At 40.6% G+C, this 15,080-nt stretch overlaps 2 protein-coding genes across 8 annotated transcripts in view; one reads left to right on the top strand and one right to left on the bottom strand.

Annotated features, from left to right (window-relative positions):
- SEPSECS (Sep (O-phosphoserine) tRNA:Sec (selenocysteine) tRNA synthase) overlaps window positions 1–857 on the bottom strand; it is a 99,996-nt gene extending 99,139 nt beyond the window's left edge. For 2 of the 3 annotated variants that reach the window (XM_044767651.2, XM_070506122.1), the window contains exon 1: window positions 719–857. Coding sequence is in view for 1 of the 3 variants with exons in the window: in XM_070506123.1 (XP_070362224.1) it covers window positions 719–762 (44 nt within the window). In the remaining 2 variants the exon portion in view is untranslated. The remainder of the gene's footprint in view (window positions 1–718) is intronic. The other variant, XM_070506123.1, reaches the window with a different exon arrangement.
- Window positions 761–15,080, top strand: part of PI4K2B (phosphatidylinositol 4-kinase type 2 beta) — a 28,791-nt gene continuing 14,471 nt past the window's right edge. The window contains exons 1-6 of one of the 5 annotated variants that reach the window (XM_014855889.3): window positions 931–1,070; window positions 6,035–6,220; window positions 9,633–9,769; window positions 11,429–11,629; window positions 12,444–12,575; window positions 14,927–15,080. In XM_014855889.3, coding sequence (XP_014711375.2) covers window positions 6,091–6,220; window positions 9,633–9,769; window positions 11,429–11,629; window positions 12,444–12,575; window positions 14,927–15,080 — 754 coding nt within the window. In that variant the 5' untranslated portion in view covers window positions 931–1,070; window positions 6,035–6,090. Of the gene's footprint in view, window positions 1,071–1,425; window positions 1,565–5,957; window positions 6,221–9,632; window positions 9,770–11,428; window positions 11,630–12,443; window positions 12,576–14,926 lie in introns of those variants that run through there. The other 4 variants (XM_014855888.3, XM_014855886.3, XM_070506125.1 and 1 more) reach the window with 4 other exon arrangements.

Here is a 15,080-nt window from a genome sequence, read left to right as displayed (position 1 = left end):
CTCGTGAGCTCCGCTTTGGTGGCCCAGGGTTTTGGGGGGTTGCGTCCTGGGCCAGACATTGCACCCCTCATCAAGCCATGCTGAGGCGGCATCCCACATGCCACAACTAGAAGGACACACAACTAAAAATATACAACTATGTACTCAGGGGGCTTTGGGGAGAAAATGGAAAAATAAAATCTTCAAAAAAAAAAAAAGAATGTCTGATCAAAAGACAAGGTCCCTGTTCTCAAAGACTTCTAGTGGGAGAAATAAATATTAAATAGTCATACAAAGAAATATATAGGTATAGATTGTGGTAAACTTTATAAGGGTATATAAAGAGAGTATAAACTTTATAAGAATATAAAGTATCATAAAGATGGAGGGAGAAGTCAGTTTAGGTTGGGAGGTGGCGGGGACCATCTGCGGAGGTAGTTAACTCAGGCCTCCGCGGTCCAGGAGCAGCAACGTCAGCCCCACCCCGCGGCTTTCCGACCCTCGGAGACAGGCGGTCGCCCCCGCCCCGCGCCTGGTGCCCTGTGCCCCGCCCACTGCTGCCCCGGCCCTTCCGCGCAGGCGCGGCGGCGGCGAGAGGTGGGGCGCGGCTTGTGGCCGGGCGGGGCAACCGCCGGGCGGGCTCCTATCTGGGTCGCGCTGTAGTGAGGTGGCCTTGTTCCGACCCAGCGGGTGACCCAGAGGTGTCCCGATATGCCGAGGCCAGACCCGTGCAGCTCACCTCTCTGAGCCGGTCTCAGCGCCGAAAGCCCGGACGGAGGACATGGCGGAGTCCTTGGAGCCCGGGCGGCGGGCGTCTCCGGGCGGCAGGCGCCTGGAGGAGGAGGACGATGACGAGGAGCGGGAACCGCTGCTGCCGCGGATCGCCTGGGCCCAGCCGCGGAAGGCCGCTCCGGGCAGCGCCGTGAGGCTGGTGGAGACTGCCCGGGAGGACGGCGCCGCCTCCCCGGGCGAGGCCGGCGACAAGGAACTGCTGCTCCGGCCCAGGGACGCGCCCCGCTGCCCTTCCCGGAGCGTGCGGACCCTGCGCAGCTCGTCCCCCCGCCGGAACCGGAAGCGCCCCGTGGGCTCAGGTGCGACCCGGCCCTTCCCTTCTCTCCGCGGCCCTCCCGGAGCGCCTGTCGCCGCGCAGCCCGGGTTCATGCTCGTCCCCGGGGCCCAGCTGCCCGCGGCCCCGCTCGCTTCCCGCCTTGCCCCGGCCCCCTTCCGTCTCGCGCCGGCGCTCGCCCAGGAGGAAAGGCGGTTCGTCGGGCAGCCCGGCCGCAGCCCGGGCCGGGGGCCGGCAGCTGCTCAGACCTCGGACACCTTGCCTCTCTCTCCTGCTCCCCTATTTACTCGCACCTTTTCCAGGGGCCGTAGGCTACTTCACCCAAGGCCTCTGGTTGTCGTTAAACTCCTATCCTTGAGGCCTCCCCTAAGAGTGAGCCTCAACTTTTGGAATCAGACACCGAGGAACCCTTAACACTGTTAGATGACGTAAATTGTTTGCTCAAGTTTGGACTTGAGTTTTGGATTAAGAACCCTGAATGATCTATCGAGAAAGTTCCCCGAGTTGCGAATTTGCAAGGTGGGTGGCAGCAGAGAGATGTACAGAGAGAATATCCAGTTGCCATTTTTCAAAAGATTTTTGTATTAACTATTGTTATTGTGACGTTAGCCAGAGGGGGCAGAGGCGGGTGAATTTCTGTACCTGCTACTTGCAAAGTTTTCTTTCTTGAGTCATTTCTAGTCTTATACTTAAAAACAAACAAATAAACCAAAGCTTTTTTTTTACTGTTAAGCAGACTGATAGCCTCAGATGAACGAGAAGGTAATGGAAATGATGCGAAAAGTTAGTAAAATTCAGGCATGCTACTGCAGGCATGGATATTTGTTGATGAAACGAGTTTTTTATGTCGAGTGGAGTTAGGCTAATTTGGTAGTAAAATAGAGTAGACTTTAGGAGTCTTAGCTAGAGATGGGACAGGCTAGTTTGTAACATGGTGATGATAAGACCTACTCACCGGTGGTTAGGATGGTTTAAATGAGGTGTGGGCGCTGTGCCTAGGGTATCACTCCGTATGTGGCTGCTTAAAGAAGAGTCACAGAAAATGTAGTATTCATTAACACTGCTTAGTTCTCCTGGAGTCAATAGGTTTTACATGTCCTCCTACTAGTTCACAAATGGGCCTCCTCCAATTTAAGGAATTTTGGATAGAATAGGTTATTCAAGTTGTAGTTGAACTTACATTTAGACACATTCTAGAGAGGCCCAAGGGAAGCAGACTTTCCAATTCAAGTGTAACTAACAACGTTTAAGAAAACAAATAATGAAGTTGGAACCAGATCACAAAGGGACCCACATTCACCTAGCTGCATTGATAGCTTGAGTATATATTACCTAGAATCCAGTCTGTGAAGGAACTAAGATCCATGTGGCTAGCTTGCCTTTTTCTACCACAAAGTTCCCTTGTGTAGCTAGATTTTAAAAGAGCCCAAAATCTTGAAAGGGTATTTATTCTGTGAGAGTGAGGTTTTGTAAACAAATAATAGTAGGACTAGAAATAGTAGAAGAGGGATAGAATATAGTACTCAGAATACAAATAGATTATTAAAGATTATTTAATGGTAATAACGTTTATATCACAGTTTGCTCGGATCTTTTTTGTGTATTTCCTTAATTCTCATAACGGCACAGCAAGTTAGTTGTTATTCACTCTCATCCTTGTTGTGAGGATTGAAAATGAGTAAAGCTGTGATAACTAGTAGTTCATAGAACTTCAGAGATAAGCCATTCAGATATCCAGGAAGTGGTGAAGCCAGGACTGAGCCTCCTTCTTTCTTGACGTCCTGCACTTCTTCCGTTTTACTGTAGATCCACCACTGTTATAAAGTAATTGTTACTTTTGGTTATTTATTATGGAGATCTTATTTCTAATGGATTTAAAAATAGTTTTGAATTGTAAAAAGTATTTTAAAATTTCAAACCAGTCTCCTAAAAAGTTTATGATTGAGTAATTTAACTAGATTTTTAAGTTTAGTTTTTTTTAATGAGTCCATTAGTCTTCTTTTGTCCTTTACCATCCAATTTCCGTAAATCCACCTCTTATTTCCAAGAAATTCTTGACTTGAGATGAATACTAACATCATTTATGATGTTTACTATTTTGTTTATGTGAACAGGAGCTTTGTGTACTTTAGGCAGTAGAAGAATGTCGTATGTCTGTTATCTTTACTTGAACAAGGCATGTGACAAAGTCTAGAACCAGCGTAAACCACAGTGTTGTTGGATCAATGTCAGAGATTAGTGGCATTCCTTGTTCTGTCATTTTAATCAGTGAATTGGAGAGTAATAAAGATGATAATAGCTAATACCTACATAGTAGTACTCGCAGGGCATAGTTCTATGCACTTCACGTATATTAATTCATAACTAACCCTATGAGGTAAGTACTATTTTATTCTTATTTTAAGGAAGCACAGAGAGGTGAAGTGACTTCTCCAAGGTTTCAGTTAATGCAAACCAGGAGCACTTATCAGTTTTGTTGGAGAGGCTAACAATTAGAGAACAGTGCTGGGATTCACAGAGAGGTACCAAACTAAAAGGAAGTGTGTATTTATAAGTGTTTTAATGATTCATGGTGGCTTATAATTGTATGAGCAAAATAAGATCATTTGAAAGTAAGGAAGAAAGATGAGAATGGGAACTAAGGGTAATGAAATAAATATGATGGAGGCTGGAATCTGGGTACACAAGATGAATGTCAGACTCTTGATGCAGGCAGCCCACAAATTTGAATTTTAAGATTACTGAGCAGCCAACTTGAGAGAAATACAACCCCTGAGTCCATAAAATTGAAACAGACTGGTTATTTGAACCAAAACAGAACTGACAAAGGATAACCTGTCATGTATTCTCTTGAAGAAGAGACTATATAGTGAATAATATCTTTGTAATAAAAGTGAATTTTGTAGGAGTATTTCTTATAACTTCTCTGAAGCCCATTTCGGTAGAAGTAATTCTAACAGGTAGTGCTGTCAGTATTGCTGGATCTAAATTCAAGATGCTGATAATCTGGCTTAATTTAGAGGATGACGCTGTAGGAGTAGATGTCATATGTGTTTTGATAGTTCTCTATAATAACACATATAATATAATAACATAATAAAAATGAGTTTCTGAAAGGTAGTGAGCAGCGGTGTGTTGGGAATTATTTGTCAACCAGTAGTTAGAGTACACCTATTCTTTGTTTTCTGTTTATTGCAGAGGGACATCATTCTCTCTGCCTGCTGGGTGCCAGTGGAAATCGAGGCCTTGGGGAAACAGTGGTGACCAAATATCAAATGAATGTGCAGTCACCAGCCCTGTCCCTACGTAGCTTTATAGCCTAATGGAGGAAACGGTCAATTAAAACACATAGTTCTAACAGATATATAAGTCCTCGAATGTGGCAAACTGAGGGTTCCTTTGAGCTGTGCCCTGGATTTAGGGGCCAGGGAAGATTTAGCAGAGCAGGTGGCGTCCAGTCTGATACCTGGAGGGTGAATAGCACTGGAATCCCTGAGTCAGGGTTCAGATCACCAGACTTGTGTTGGCCAGCTGCTTTGCTTTGTAGAAAATATCCTGGTCAGTGGGTAAGATAGAGTCCCACCCCTTAAGTGAGGAAGAGTTCATTTTGGTTTGTTTATTTAAAATGAGAACTTGATAAGTTACCAAGCGTGCTTATATAAAACTAAATATAAAGAATTATACAAAGGGTTCTATTACTCCATTTTCAATTTCTACTTACTAAAGGACCAGTAATAACCCTGAAGTGTGGTTAAGGGGATAGTTTGTTAATAAATAATTCTCAAATTTATCCAGGGCCCACCATGTGCCAGGCACTGTTTTAGGTACATCACATATATCAGAGAACAAAACAAAGATCTCTGCCCTCCTGGAACTTTGATCCTTTTGTTATAGCATTGCAGTACTCTGATGGAGTCAAAGGATGAATAAGAATTAGCCATGGGAAGGAAGCTAAGCATATACGTGGGAATAGCATGGACAGAGGTTCAGAGGTGGGCTGGACGTCTTGTGAAAAGTGAGGAGCTTGAATAGGACTGGGATGTGACTGGAGGGCCACTGCGGCTTTTAGAGGAGACCCAAAGGGAATGCACAGGTAGAACTGAGATTCTCCTCAGAAAATTTGAATATTTGATACTGAGACAAATCAAAACCCCATAGTTTACTCCTTAAAAGGAGTGACAGTAATTTTAACTGAAAAAAAATTTAAACAAAATGTAGCAACCACACCCTTCAGCTATTAAAAATCAAACTAAACAACAACAACAAACCTTTAAACCAAATCTCCATGGCACAGATAGCTTGAAGCCCTGTAACTTTTGGGGATGTCCTTCAATTTAAACTCATTGCCAAATGTACATTAGTAACTAAAATGAAGAAAGTTATAGAATGTAATTTTGAGTTATGAGTCGGTTAAAAATTATCTACTCAAAAACAGTTAGTTTGATTTTAGTCTTTTTTCTGGCAGTAATTAGATAGTAGGACCAGTTGTCTTTTAAGTGCCTTTCTAGATTGTGACGGTGAACCTAGGTCATCTTCAAAGAATGTCTCTTTTCGTGTGGGGAGGTTATCTCATTTATCCAAGAGTTGCTCAATAAGGCACAAGTTAAAGAAAAAGAGATTGAGAATATCTTGGCTGATTTTGTAGTAGTGGTTCAATTGATCTGATTTTGATTGAAACTGAAGTATTAAGTATTCAGAGTATGATCATGGGCTCCATGAGAGCAACGAAGGCAGATTGTATGATAAACTCACAAAGTTTAACCCATAAAGCAATTTGATAACATTTAATAGTAATAGTGTCAAAGTCTGCACATAGTTTCCAAAAGAACTGCTCCAGTACAGAATGAGAGAGACCACGAGTGGTCTAAGAGTTTAGCCATTTCGGTGGGAATTCATAGTATGACAGGGCTCCTGAACACTAATGTAGTACTAGAGTGCTGATTATTTTACTGTAGTGTCAAGACTGAGAGATGTCTCTGTTCTCTGCAGTGAGTTGCTTGATTCTGGAGACCATATTTTAAGGAGACACGTTGAAAAACTGAGCAATGAGACAAGACGGCAACTTGGATCCTGGAAAGCCTGAAAACATAGGGAAGGAGGTGGGGAATAGGGGAGACTTAAGGGAACATGGAACAATCTTCAACTGTTTGAAGGGCTGTCCCTGGGAAGAAAGGAGTAAGCAGACTTTGTTTTGCTCCAGATGGCAGGTTTAGGACATTGGGTGAAGCTACAGGGGACTTATTTCTGGAAAAGAAGAACTTTATATTTGTTTTCAAACAAAAGAAGCATGAAAAAAGGAGTGATCTCTCTTTGAAAGTGTTTAAACATTGGCCCAAAGTCCATCTGCTGGTGATGTATTATGGAAAATATATCAGTCTTGGGAGCAAGACTGAAATAACTTTTCATGTTCATTCTTACTGTTAAGACCCCTGACCTAGAAGAAATATCGTATGACTAATGATGATTATTGGCACATTCTGGCACATAAATGATACTTCATTTATTCAATTAAATGTTTATTGTGTACCCACTAAATACTAATCCCTCTTCCAGGTGCTAGGGATACACAGTGAACAAGAAAGTAAAGTTTTTCCCTTCATTCTTAAGTATTTTCGTGGGATAGATCAGAGTGATTTGGAATTAGGGTATCAATTGTATAGACATGACTAAAAACTTGGAGTATTTATTTTTAGGTTAAATATGCCCAATAGCCTTTTATGTAGTATTTTTTCCAGCACAAACTTCTAAAAATTAGTAAATTACAGTTTTATTTCTGTCTGAATTAAGGTAAATTTTAAATAAAGGAAAGTTTGTGTTTTTTATTTTCATAATGTTGAATGCACATAATAGCATTTAAATGCCTTCCAAAGTAAAATGTGAATAATTTTTGGCTTGTCTACCACATTAAATGATTAATTATTAATTCATTCTGCAAGTGTTTATTGAAAGTTACATTCCAGGAACTACAAAAGTTCTGGGCATACAACTGTGAAAAAAAATCCCTGTCTTGGAGCTCACAAAATAAATAAATTATGTAATATGTTAGGTGATAAGTGCTAACCAGAAAAATAAAGTGGAGGTTAGAGGAGATTGGGTAGGGTCTTGAGGGCCCTTATAAGGACTTGGACTTTTTTTTTTGAGTGAGATGGGAAACCAGTGGGCTGTTTTCTACAGGGGAGTGACATGATCTGACTTATGTTTTAAAAGAATTACTGTAGCTTCTCTGTTGACTGTAGGAAGGGCATGGGTGAAAGGGGAGACCAGTGAGGGGACTTTTGTAATAATCTAGGCAGAAGCTGATAGTGCTTTGAACCACGAGGAAGGAATGGAGATAGTAAGAGGTGGTTGGATTCTGGATATTTATTTAAGGTGGAGCCACAAAACTTGCTGATGGTTTGGATGTGGAGAGCGAGATTGTGAGAGCATGGATGATTCCAAAGTTTTTGGCCTGAACAGCAGGAAGATTTGAAGTTGCCAGCAACTGTAAGAGGGAATACTGGGAGTGAAGCTGTCGAGGGGGGTGGTAAAAATGAGGAATTGAGTTTTGGGTGGTAAAGTTTGTGCTGTCTATTAAACATTCAAGTAGAGATGTTGAGTACAGTAATCTGGGGTTCAAGGCAAAAGTCCAGACTTGAGGTACAAATTTGGGAGTCGTCAGTGTTGATACAGAAGAGAAGAGTACCATGGATTAAACCTGGGGCATTCCAAAGTTAAGCGGTCAGGGAGATGAAATGAGCCAGCAAGGAGACTGAAAAAGCAGAGCCGATGAAATAGGACAACCTAGAGAAGTGGTATCCTGGAAGCCAAGTGAAGAAAGTGTTTCAAGGAGGAGAGAGTGACCAGCAGAGTCAAATAGTGGTGTTGATTAAGGAAGATAAGTTCTGAGATTGGATTTAGCAATGTGGAAGTTACTGTACCCTAACAAAAATTCTATCAATGGAGTGGGACAGAAGCCTGATTGAAAGGAGTTCAAGAGAGAATGGGAGAAGAAAAATTGGAGATGGTAAATGTAAATAACTACAGAGGCCTTCTGCTATAAAGGGGAGCAAAGAAATGAGGGAGTCTTAGGGGGATTGTGGGGTTAAACAAGATTTGCTTTAAGATGAAAAAAATTATAACATGCTTTGTATGGTGATGGAAATGATCTAACAGAGAGGGAAATATTGATGCAGGGAAGAAGTGTCCTAGAATACTCAGGAAGAAGTAGAGTCTAGTTCGTAACGTGGAGGAGTTGATCTTAGAGCGTGGACAGTTCATCTGTGGTAATAGGTGGGAGGCAGAGGATGTGAGTGGGTAGATGTTGTGCTGAGGGCTGATGATAGTTTTTTCTGTTGCTTCTCTTTTCTTAGTGAAACAGGAAGCTAGATCATCTGCTGAGAGAGAGGAGATGTTGGGAATTTGAGGAGAGGAGAAGGTAAAAGATAGTTGTCCAGAAGAGTGGAAGAGTCTTTGCACCAGGGGAGTTGTCCTAATTTAGGCTGCTATAACAAAAAACCATGGACTGGGTGGCTTAAACAACAGACATTCAATTCTCACAGCTCCGAATGCTGAGAAGGCCAAGATTAGGTTGCCAGCATGATCAGGTGCTTGATAAGGACTCTCTTCCTGGCTTTCGGATGACCGCCTTCTCACTCTGTCCTCATGTGGCAGAGGGAGAGAGGGAGTGCCCTGGGCAGTAATCCCACCCTCAGGACCATCTAACCCTGATTACCTCCCAAAGACCCCATCTTCCCGCTATGAGCACAGTGGTGGTTAGGGCTTCAACATATTTTGAGGGGACACAAGCATTCAGTCCATAACAGGAAGGTAGTATGCTTCCCGGGCAATATGAAGGACCTACCTACATGAGGTTTGTGGTGATGAATTTAAAGTGAGGCCAGGCATGGTGTTTGTGTGTGTTCGTCTAGTCAAGTTCAGCTGTCTGGGCACAGCCATAGCCAGCAGATAGTTGGGTTTGACCAGGATTGGGATTTTTCCAGGGGGTCTTAATGACATGAGGGAAGAAGAGAATGATTATGTGATGATTGACCATAATTTGAGCTGGCCAGGGAGGGAAGTAAGGACATTAAGAGGGTGAAGACCAGAGACGGCATAGTAGATGAGTGCTTTGTAGGTCCTGGTGGATCAAAGAGTTGTTGGACTCGGTCCCAGAGGAAATGAACTAGGGAGATAGAACATGCTTGAAGTTGAAAGTATGGAGAGGTTGCAGGTATTGCTAATGACCGATCTGAAGGATGACTGTGCAGTTAGAGGCTGAAGTAGGGTGGGGAACAGAATCACTGGAAGGGAAGAGTTCAAAGTAATGTGAGGTATCAGTGGGATTATTTCAATAAATAGAGATTTTGTTTTCCATGTGTCCTTACTTGAAGCTTAAAGAAAAGTGGGGTTAGAGGAAAAAAACAAAAGAAGATCACAGCAGCCTATACAATACTTGATTACGTTTTTCTGTACCTTAGTGCCCTAATGTTAATAACCTAATCCAATATTACAGGTTCGTATTATGAGCATTGTCATAGCTGCTCTTTCTTCTTCTTCACGTTCTATATTAACATTGCTTTTCTTAATGCAATAAATGTTGGTTCTTCAGAGTTGAATACATTCTTGGATGATCCAGAATTTGCTGATATTATATTGAAAGCAGAGCAAGCAATAGAATTTGGAGTTTTTCCAGAAAGAATCTCTCAAGGTTCAAGTGGAAGTTACTTTGTGAAGGATCCTAAGAGGGTGAGAATTTCACAGACCTACTATATATAACAGAAATTTTGGAAAACATTAATTTAAATGTGGCGTCGTTATGAATTTCTGAAGATGTTTTCCTGATAAATCTGATTGCGCCCTCTTTTTCAGAAATAAAGGTCAGGTTTGTTTGTTTGTTTTTTAAAGCACTCTGCTATTTAGAAATAGAGCTATTCATTTTGAATCATAGGTTGCTTTCCAATTTTAATATTTGGTTTCAAGCATTCATGGAATACTCACGTTCAGCTGTAGACTTGTTGAGTTTATATTTCTAAGTCCTTACCTTACAGCAGCCTACAACCATGTTAGCCAGGCAGAGTAGAAGTTTAAACGTTCAAAACCTGTTTAATGTCATTTACAAAGTGCTTGATTTTTTCCAAAGGTTTGTTTTTCCCTAGGAATATTTTTTCCTGCATTATACCAAAGAAGGAGCCGCGGCAGTCTGAAGTTTGAAGGCATTGGAATGTGACAAAGTGAAAGGAACCAGAGTATAATTCTAGGGCAGAAAAGAGAAGTTGACAAGGGACTTTGTTCCACTTAGTCTGGAATTTTTCAGAAATCGATATTATCATTTCTAAACGCTTTCTGAATGATGCACAGCCAGCAGTTCCTTTTTCAGGAAGAAGAAGGATTATGATTTCATCCAAATCGTTTTTGCAAAAATTGAAGTTATATTTTAAAATATAGTCTTTTTGGGGGTTGGTGTATATATATGTAGGTAATGTCTCTCAATCTTTATTCTAACCTTGATTTCTTAATTTGTTCTTGTTGACTTTTTTACTGGTGGCTCAGACTTTATTGCATTATAAAGCAGTTATATACTTAAAATTATAATAAGACTTTTATTTCCTGTCTAAGGATAATTCAGCCTTTAAGTTTAATATGAATATATTTTATCAGACCAATAGTAAAGATTATAGACTTTTAGACATCCATGAGCAAATTTTTTTTTAAGAGGAGAGAATTTATTTAAAATTTGTTCATAAAAAATAAGTGGAGAAAGATTAGGGTAGGAGATTCTGACAGTATAGATATTCATTGTATCCTATCATTACCTTTGTATTTTAGAGACTACTTTTTGTCATTGGATTTATTAGTTTATTTAACAAATGCTTGAATGCCTAATGTGTACCAGGTACTGTTCTGAGTACTTGGGATACAGACCTAACAAACTCCCTGCCTTTTTAGAATGTACATTTAGTGAGGGAAGTAGACAATAAACATTTAACTTGGATATTTAATGGATATTGAATGATAACACTGTTTGATCTAGAGCAGTGGTTTTCAAACATTTTAAAATCAGTGGAACTCTTTCTTAACTTGGAAGCCCAGTAATATAAAACAGGGGAAATCAAAGTCGATCTGGTTCAGTGGCTTGAGGCCTTGGATCCCTGCCCTACCTCCTCTCACTTGCCCGAGGGTTTCTCAGAGCACAGTTTGAAAACCACTAGCCCAAAAGATTATTAATTTTAGTTTGTCAAGTGAGAATGAATGTAAAAATGTGATTGGAACTAAACCTTTTAATATTTAAGGGTTATCTGCAAATCTGTGGTGGAAAGAAGCAGAAAAAGATTGATCAGAATGCATTTTATGGATCATTATTTCTCTATGCTAAAAGCCTAATAAAATTTCTACTTTTTTATATAGAAAATTATCGGTGTGTTTAAACCCAAATCAGAAGAGCCTTATGGTCAACTGAACCCAAAATGGACCAAGTATGTTCATAAGGTCTGCTGCCCTTGCTGCTTTGGTCGAGGCTGCCTGCTTCCTAATCAGGGATACCTTTCCGAAGCTGGGGCCTTCCTTGTGGATAGAAAGCTTCATCTGGGCATTGTACCTAAAACAAGGGTAAAGGAGAAATTGTTCCTAATCTTTTTCTTCTAATTTACAGCCTACTTCTCTGCGAACACTTTAGTAATATTTCTAATGACAGAGCCTAAAGTTGAGCCCCTTTTTTGAGAAGCGAGAGTCATGAGAGATTAATAAATTGATTCTAGCGTAGATAGACAAAGCATCCAAGGGAATATCTCTCGCTTGTGTGAGCTGAGATGATGCTAACAAAAAGAGGAGAAAGAACCAGCATTTCTTCTTTTCTTTGTCGTCTTTTTCTTTTTTTTTTTGGTGAGGAAGATTCACCCTGAGCCAGCATCCATGCCAATCTTCCTCTGTTTTAATGCCAATCTTCCTCTGTTTTATTTGTGGATAATGAGTGGAGTAGATCTGCTTTCAGGATCCAAACCTGCAACCCCGGGCTGCCAAGGCAGAGCATGCAGAACTTTAACCAGTCGGCCACTGAGCCGGCCCTAAGAATTAGCATTTAGAAACAGGAAAAGATCAGGGATCTAGAAATTCTGTTGAAGGTAGAGATAACCAATGTGCTCAAAAGAATGCTAATTTTTTCTTTTTGGTCTTTGTAAATTTCTACTTGAAGACTTCCTCAAAATGCTCATTCTTAATTCTACATTTCAAGACTATTACTTCTTTCTTCCACTAGCCAGTTTTAGGCTCCCTCTCTCAGAAAAAAAATGTGTGCCACTTAACTGACTTTGATATAGTGTTAAACTGCTAATTTACAGCCTCAGAGTGAGTTTCATGGTGTATACGGATAGAAACACTATAATGCAAATTCTAATAATTATTTTTCTAAACTGTATGTTTCTAGGTGGTTTGGCTTGTCAGTGAGACATTTAACTACAGTACAATTGACCGTGCAAAATCTCGAGGCAAAAAGTATGCTTTAGAGAAAGTGCCAAAAGTAGGTAGAAAATTTCATCGGATAGGCCTCCCTCCTAAGGTAAGTTACTATGAGAAGCTTCATTTGGGGGGCAGTTCAGCACATGTTACCCGAGCTCCGTGTGCTATATGTTGTGCTGTGGGCTGTGGGTATAATAGAAAAGAACAGTATTTTGTCTTGAAAGAGCTTATAGTAAACAAGCAATCTCAATGCAATATGATAAAGCTGTTAGGCTGGTTAAGTTCAGGGAGCTCAGAGAGGATAGAGGAGGGATGTCTCACCCAGTTTGGACGGCTAGGAAGTGTTTCTAAGAGGAGGTTCTATCTAAGGCTCTATAATGTGATGGCTGAAAGCACAGGTCGAGAAGCAGACCTGGGTTTCACTCAGCCTCTCTGCCAGTTAGCTCTGAGACCTTGGACAAGTTCCTTCCTCTCTGAGCCCCAGTTTCTATAAAACGAGGATGGTAAGAACTGCCTCTTAGGGTTGTGAGGATAAAATGAAATTTATGTCAAGTACTTGGTACAGAGGCCAGCCCTGGTGGTCTAGTGGTTAAGATTTGGTGCTCTCACCACCATGGCCCATGTTTCTTTCCTGGTCAGGGAACTACACCGCCTGTCGGTTGTCATACTGTGTCAGCTGTGTGTTGCTGAAAGCTGTGCCACTGGTATTTCAAATACCAGCAGGCTCACCCATGGTGGGCAGATTTCAGAGGAACTTCCAGACTAAAACAGACTGGGAAGAAGGACCTGGCCACCCACTTCCAAAAAAATTGGCCATGAAAACCCTATGAATAGCAGTGGTGCATTGTCTGATAGAGCGCCTGAAGGTGAAAGGATGGCGCACAAAGCCCAGGGAAGGGTTCCGCCCTGCTGTCCACAGGGTCACTAGGAGTCAGAGTCCACTCAGGGGCACTCACAGCAGCAAACTTGGTACAGTGCCTGGCACACAAAGTAAATGGTAGTGACTGTGTTTACTCACTACATACTGTCTTCTGTGTTTTCTCATCACTTTTAAATAAACCTAAGGGATGATTAGCAGCTAGCTAAGCAAGGGTAGAGAGGGTTAAGGGGAAAGGCATTCTAGAAAAATCTCTAGGCTTTATTTTTTAAAAATATATTTGACCTGTGATCTTGTTGTCTTGTTATTGCTATGCCTTTATCTAGATAAAAGAATTTAAGTCGAAAATCATGGTTAACCTAACTTGTTTTTAAAATTGTATTGGAAGATAAGCAGAAAGTTTGAACATTTTTACAAGGCCTGTTACTCCTTGGATATGCTGAAATAAAGTGTGACTAAAAAAGGATATTATTTCCATATTTCTGACTACTAGGACTTAGTAAGTGCTTTAGAGAAAACCTTTAGAAAATCATTGAAATTTCATGCCAACAGCAAAACAGAAAGTGTTAGGATAAGAAATAGATTTTCTGTGTGGTGATGTGTTTGTATTTACAAGGTGAGCTAGGTTACTCATTACCTGTACATCCTGTGATGTTTAAATTTGTATTTCCTTCTTCAATACCTTGTTTAATGTTAGCTAGTGATTTTAGTGACAGAAATGCCTTTTAACATGGACATATCTTCAAGGAAAGGATTTTTTAAAAAACCACTAGAAGTTATGATTAATTGATTCATTCTTCAAAGTTTATGACAGGATCTTTAATCTGCACAAAGAATTCATTCTTTTTTAAAATAAAGTTGTTTTCTGTATTTTATGTTGTAAAAAGAATCCTGAAGTATTTTTTCAGTAAAATAAAATTGCACTGTTGTTAAATAACCAGGATAGGTGTAAAATTTGGCCTCCATAATTAAATTCACTTTAATGATTATTTTTAGAAACCAGCATTCTTCGTCAGAGTATCACCTTTGAGGGCACATGTGTATTTTTTTCCCCCTTAAAGATTGGCACCTGAGCTAACAACTGTTGCCAATGTTCTTTTTTTTTCTGCTTTTTCTCCCCAAATCCCCCCAGTTCATAGTTGTGTATTTTAGTTGTGGGTCCCTCTAGTTGTGGCATGTGGGATGTCACCTCAGTGTGGCCTGATAGGCAGTGCCATGTCCGAGCCCAGGATCCAAACCAGCGAAATCCTGCACCACGGAAGTGTAGCGCGAGAACTTAACCACTCGGCCACGAGGCCAGCCTGTGTTTTCTTTTTTAATTATCCAAAAATAGCTGCTGTCCTCCTTGAAAGTCTAGGGTTGAGCCTTTTTAATTTGCTGTGTATTCTTTATGTGATTATTTAAATTAGTATATAAAATAGTTTTCTTGATAAATGTGGCTTATCTAAATTAAACTCTTCTATTTTTCTTTTTGTGTTTATATATCATATCTTATGACAGTACTGCTGAGACATTAAGAAGTAATCCCTTTGTTCTTGTACTTTCTTTTCTAACTATACTTCTTAAAATTGTAGATTGGTTCCTTTCAGTTGTTTGTTGAAGGTTACAAGGAGGCTGAGTATTGGCTTAGGAAATTTGAAGCTGACCCTTTGCCTGAGAATATTAGAAAACAATTTCAGTCACAGTTTGAACGATTAGTTGTTTTGGATTACATCATCAGAAATACAG

The sequence above is a fragment of the Equus asinus genome, chromosome 3 (assembly GCF_041296235.1).
Source record: "Equus asinus isolate D_3611 breed Donkey chromosome 3, EquAss-T2T_v2, whole genome shotgun sequence".
In the NCBI taxonomy this organism is placed as follows: Eukaryota; Metazoa; Chordata; class Mammalia; order Perissodactyla; family Equidae; genus Equus; species Equus asinus.
The sequence above is the reverse complement of the archived record's forward strand: the minus strand, read 5'-3'. Positions and strand labels throughout refer to the sequence as shown.